Source organism: Helobdella robusta (assembly GCF_000326865.2).
Source record: "Helobdella robusta unplaced genomic scaffold HELROscaffold_64, whole genome shotgun sequence".
Taxonomy (NCBI): Eukaryota; Metazoa; Annelida; class Clitellata; order Rhynchobdellida; family Glossiphoniidae; genus Helobdella; species Helobdella robusta.
In genome coordinates this window covers 150,220-155,916 of record NW_008705358.1, presented here as the reverse complement: position 1 = coordinate 155,916, position 5,697 = coordinate 150,220, and the positions used below count along the sequence as shown (strand labels likewise).

The 5,697-nt window shown below is 43.8% G+C and overlaps 2 protein-coding genes across 2 annotated transcripts in view; both read left to right on the top strand.

The window, feature by feature from the left end:
* Positions 1-52: 52 nt before the first annotated feature.
* Positions 53-908, top strand: HELRODRAFT_88372 (hypothetical protein; the record flags this gene model as incomplete). Its single annotated transcript, XM_009029962.1, has 3 exons — positions 53-219; positions 359-529; positions 752-908. 3 exons carry the CDS (start codon positions 53-55, stop codon positions 906-908), a joined length of 495 nt encoding a protein of 164 aa, XP_009028210.1.
* A 658-nt stretch (positions 909-1,566) lies between these two features.
* The window catches only part of HELRODRAFT_180677 (hypothetical protein), a gene marked incomplete at both ends in the record, with an annotated part of 20,864 nt that continues 16,733 nt past the window's right edge, over positions 1,567-5,697 (top strand). The window contains 10 exons of the mRNA XM_009029985.1: positions 1,567-1,681; positions 1,782-1,946; positions 2,171-2,360; positions 2,625-2,773; positions 2,877-3,188; positions 3,439-3,543; positions 3,868-3,953; positions 4,302-4,443; positions 4,541-4,682; positions 4,834-5,112. Coding sequence (XP_009028233.1) covers positions 1,567-1,681; positions 1,782-1,946; positions 2,171-2,360; positions 2,625-2,773; positions 2,877-3,188; positions 3,439-3,543; positions 3,868-3,953; positions 4,302-4,443; positions 4,541-4,682; positions 4,834-5,112 — 1,685 coding nt within the window. The remainder of the gene's footprint in view (positions 1,682-1,781; positions 1,947-2,170; positions 2,361-2,624; positions 2,774-2,876; positions 3,189-3,438; positions 3,544-3,867; positions 3,954-4,301; positions 4,444-4,540; positions 4,683-4,833; positions 5,113-5,697) is intronic.

The window sequence follows — 5,697 nt, the reverse complement described above, 5'->3', positions numbered from 1 at the left end:
ACCGAACGCAGAACCGATAACTAATATCGAGAAAATCGTGTCACGTGGTTTGATGACGTCAGAGGGACTGGCAGTGGATTGGGTTAACCACAAACTGTACTGGGTCGAGAGCTACCTTGATCAAATCGAAGTTTCAAACTTTTGGGGCAAGGAACGACTGACTGTTATATCGGGCGAAATGAAGAACCCCAGAGGCATTGTTTTATACCCTCGATTAGGGTGGGTTCAAACGGTCACTCATTCAAATGTGGCCATTTATTTAACGTCGCATTTTTTAATTAATTTTGTAGTTTCCTAAAAAATGTACTACATATATATGCATATTGATCTGGTGTCGATAACAAAAATGTAAATTTAGTTACATGTTCTGGACTGATTGGGACCCGAAGTATCCAAGAATAGAGCGGGCATCGATGAGTGGCGATAATAGAGTTGTAATATTCAACGTCTCCAAGGTGGTGGGTGCTGGCTGGCCCAACGGGATCGCCATCGACCACGAGTTGGTTCGTCTCTACTGGATTGATGCAAAGTTAGGGGGATATTTAACGGTGGCTTTGGGGAATGTGTTTCTCTTTGTTGTTAGTTGCAGTGGCCTCAGTCCGGGACCTCACAATCATTCAATCATTAAACTATATTTTTAGTAATGTGGGTGGGCTATGTTTTGTGAGTCTACCGTTTATAAAATTTTCATCGTTCTGTTTCTAATAGGTTCAAAACATTTTTATTCATAAAATTTTCATGCAAAAAAAAGATCTGATTCAATCCACACGATAACTTTCGACGGTGGGGATGAGAGGGAGATCCTCAGGGGCTACGAGTACCTCTCCCACCCCTTTTCCATCACCATCATCGACCATCAGATGATCTGGACTGACTGGAAGACCAACTCCATCTACATGGTCGGTTGATCAGTGAGCCAGTGATTAAGGGCTGGATTGAATGGAGGATTGATTGAACGATGGAACGAATAAGCGAATAATTGAACAATGGAATGAATAAGTGAAGGATTGAACAATGGAATGAATAAGTGAAGGATTGAACAATGGAATGCATGAATGAACAAAGAAATGGTTGAACAAAGGACGAATGAATGATTAAATAAATTACTAATTACCGTTATTAATAACATTTATTCACTTACACTAGTAATTTCATGATAAATATCATTGTAATAGGATGATAATCACCACACTCACGCACACTCACACACACACACACACACACACACACACACACACACACACATAGATACACACACACACACACACACATGCAAGCATTTAGGACCGACAAACATACTTCTATTCAGGCGAACAAATTTAATGGATCTAACGTTCAGCAATTAATAAAGACAGCCACACAACCTTTTGACCTGCACGCTTTTCATCCCGTTGTACAAGACTATAGTATGTTTGTTTGTCTATCTGTCTGTCTGTTTGTTTGTCTGTCTGTTTGTCTGTCTGCCTGTTTGTTTGTCTGTCTGTCTTCTTCAAGAGGCCAACTGACGATATTGATAATGATGTCTACGCAGTTGAGAGTCCATGCTTCTCCAGTCAGTTGAACGAGATGGTGGATCGCAAGTTGTGCGGCTTCAACGCGGTCTGCCTGCTGACGCTCGACGGCAAGCACGCCTGCAAGTGTCCGCACCTCATGCAGATGGATGCCAACGACAACTGCACATGTATGTTTTGTTGTTGTTGTTGTTGTTACTGTTGTTATGTAAACTCTCACACAAACACGCACACACAGGCACACACACACACGCGCGCGCACACACACAGACAGTCCCAAGCTCCTTCTGATCTTACACAGTCAGCAACTTCGCGGAGTCTACCCAGACAACGTCCATCAAAACGCACTGACAACTATCTTGCAGCCACTGCCCAACCACATCTTCACGGACGTCGACTTCGACGGCTTGTCTAAGAAGTTGTTCCTAAGCAGCAGTGGCGGAGTTCACAGCGGTGGATTGTATGAGGCCGATATGGATGGTGGCAGGATTGCTGAGTTGGATGCTGGTCGGTTGGTTGGCTGGTTGGCCGATTGATTGAGTGATTAACTAATTGGTTGATTGACTGAGCTGTTTTTAATTTGATTGACTGGATGGATCTGTAATTGAAAATGTTAATTTTAAATTTCTAAAAAATTTGTTTCCCACTCACCCTTGAAGGCGGGCACAACGTGACCTGCGTCGCTCGTCATCCAAATCGTGACGTAATGTTCACCTGCGTCATAGAAAAAACGCCATCGGGGCAGATTCAAGGTCAGATAATCATGTCGAAGGTCAATGGGTCACTGAAGAGAGTCTTACCGATCCCCGGAGAATACGTTGGAAATCCCCATTCATTGGTCATCCTGAGGTGGTGAATGTGTGGATGTGTTGTTTGGTCGCATGTGCTATTCCATTATCATGATGGGAAGTGGATCGTTGGATGTTGAAATTATCATCGTCGTCGTCCTAGCAAGGCTTCCCATTTAGTTTTATTGACAGAGGAAGATCGTTCCTCATTCGAATGCAGTCAGCGCGCCAGTGAGATCAAGTGCCTGCCTCACTGCCCAGCTATCATTCTTAACCACAACTGCCATACTTTTCATGAATAATAATAATAATTTCTTTCCAACAGTCCAGTAACAATAGCCTGGATCGACAGGGTGAGGAATGAGGTGTTCGTCTTGCGAGATATCAACCCGAACCGGGAGTACCGCATTGATGGGCTGACCGGAGGCTACGAAAGCCAGGGCGGCAGTCTTAACAATAGCGATGTTGTTGCTGGTTAGTTGCTGTGATGGTTATGACGACGATGATGATGGCGACGATGATGATGAAACGGTGAGACAACGATGGCATCCACTTTCATCTGCCGCTCATAAACCAGGCCTGTCATACGACCAGCGATCCAAATTTTTGTGGTGGTTCATCAACCACCCGACCAACCAGTCAACGATCTTCAACCAACGAATCGGCGACGAGCCGTCATACTCGCCTACAAAGTTCGATTTTGATCGTCCCTTCCATACAATTCAATCGTTGCTGGCCGACGGCGATGACTTGTACGTGGTGGAGAAGCGCTCGAACGCCACCCTCCTAATTCTAGTGAATGTTAGTGCCAGGAATGGAACTGTGCTCATTAAGAACATGACCAGTCCTGTGGTAAAGATGAAGATGTTTCTACTGAGGAGCGAAAGTGGTGGGTTTTCATTTTATTGACTGGTTGAATTTTATGTCGTCTGTGCATCGTTCATGAAATACCCGGTGTGGGTGTGGGCATTTTATGGACGGTGCTCGCAGATGTTGAAGTATCCATCGTTCCAGTCCTCCTTCATACTCGATACATGAAGAGTGAAGTTGACTTTAATAATTACAAAATCGAACCTAAGAGGCGAATAAACAACCGTCCTTCAAATCAACAAAAATACGCTCACATGCACATCATGCAGATGCTGAAATGCCTGGATGCTGCAACCACCATTGCATCTCATCCTTCTCCTCAGGCCGGCATGATGTTGATGACTGCGTTTGTGCCAATGGTTTTGGTAGGGATAGTTCGGATAGAAGAATTTGCAAAGGTAGGTCGGTTGGTCGGTCGGTCGGCTGGTTGGTTGGTTTGTTGGATGGTTGGTTGAATTGTTGATGGATGGATGAATGTATGAATGAATGAATGAATTAATTAATTAATTAATGGATGAGTTAATTAATTAATTTACAGTGGAAGTATTGACGAACGGATTAGTGAAATCTTAATAATATTGTTCATTGTCATTCGTTCGTTCGTTCGTTCATTCATTCATTCATTAATTTAACCTTATCCTCATTGCTATGATGACGACGACGACGATGATGGTGGTGATAATTATTCCTCTTTTCAGCGCACCAAAACATGTTGATATACTCAACTGGATTTAGCATAAAAGTGATCAGCTTCGATAACTTGAGTAAAGTCGGGATTCGTGAGGTCAGCAGGTTCTCCCTTGTCACCAATGTCACTTACGTTGTTTCTCTCAGCTATTTATTTGGTTGGTTGGTTGGCTGGTTGGTTGGTACTGGTTGGTTGGTTGGTACTGGTTGGTTGGTTGGCTGGTTGGTTTGCTGGTTGGTTTGCTGGTTGGTTAGCTGGTTGGTTGGCTGGTTGGTTGGCTGGTTGGTTGGTTGGTGCTGCTGCTGATGTTGTTGGTGTTTTTGTTTTTCTGTCGGTTGATGTTTGTGTTGACACATGCTTGATTTTAATGCGAATCGTTGTGGTTAACATAATCTAACAATACAACAACACATCAACAACAACAACAACAACACAGCCGACCAGAAACTATTATGGATGGACAACAGCAGGAAGCAGATATCTTCGATGCATGTGAGTGGGGCACACTTGGAAAGGGTCGTCGGTCTGGGAGGCGTGAATGGCGAACTTACGGGGTCAGAGTTCATCGCTGCTGATTGGGTTACTGGTAAGTGATTATGATGAGGAGGATGATGACGACGACGGTGGCTATGGAATGATGGCGATGATTAAAACGACCATGAACCAATTGCACAACTCGTCAGGGAATCTTTATTGGACCGACAGCACGAACAACTGCATATACGTAATGAAGCAACAAGCTGAACAGCAGCAGCACATTTACAAACGCTTGCTGCTCAGTAACCTCAATCAACCTTTTAAAATTCAAGTCGATCCAATCAATGGGTTTGTTGTATGATGATTGCCGTGATGATGATGCGATGATAGCAGTCAATGGCGACGAACAAAATAATCACACACACACAAACACACACACACACACACACATGAACCAACACACAACGGCACAGACAAACAAACATACAAACAACTTTAGTTTCTTATACTGGATGGAAGCGAAGTCGCGAAGCAACAAAGACCAGTCACGCCTCTTCAGATCGAGACTCGATGGCTCCAACATCAGCGTCGTACAGAACTTCTTCCAGCCCCAGCAACACTTCGTACACAACTTGTACACGGACACTCTCTATTGGAGGCAAAACCAATCACTCTTCAGTGCATTCGATGTTGGCAGACGATCTGTCAAGCCCATCCCTATTCCTGGGGCCACCAACAGTTGGACTGTCCTGAACAGCACCATCTTCTGGGCTGCCAAGTTCGGCATTTTGTTGCTTTCGTGTTGTTTTTGTTTTCATTTATTTATTATTCAGTGATGAAGAGTGCTTCATCAGTGTGGGTTTATGCCTGGTAGGGGAACGGTGGATGCGTTGTTCATGGCGAGAATGTTGCAGGAGAATTATAGAAAGAAGAAACGAAGATTGTACATGTGTTTTGTGGATCTAGAAAAGGCTTTTGATCGAGTACCGAGGAAGGTCATTGAATGGGCGTTGAGGAAGAAAGGAGTGAATGAGAGACTTGTTAAAGCTGTGATGCAGCTGTATGAAGGGGCAAAGACAAAGGTGAGGGTTGGAAGGGGGATGTCGGACGCTTTTAGTGTTAAGGTAGGAGTGCATCAAGGATCAGTGTTATCACCGTTTCTGTTTGCAATTGTGATGGATGTTGTGTGTGGAAACATAATGGAGGGGTTGTTATTTGAGATTTTGTATGCAGATGATTTAGTCTTGATGGCTGATAGCATGGAAGAATTGCAGTTAAAATTTGACAGATGGAAAAGTGTTATTGAAAAGAAAGGGTTAAAAGTCAATATTGGTAAGACGAAGGTAATGGTGAGTGGGGAAGG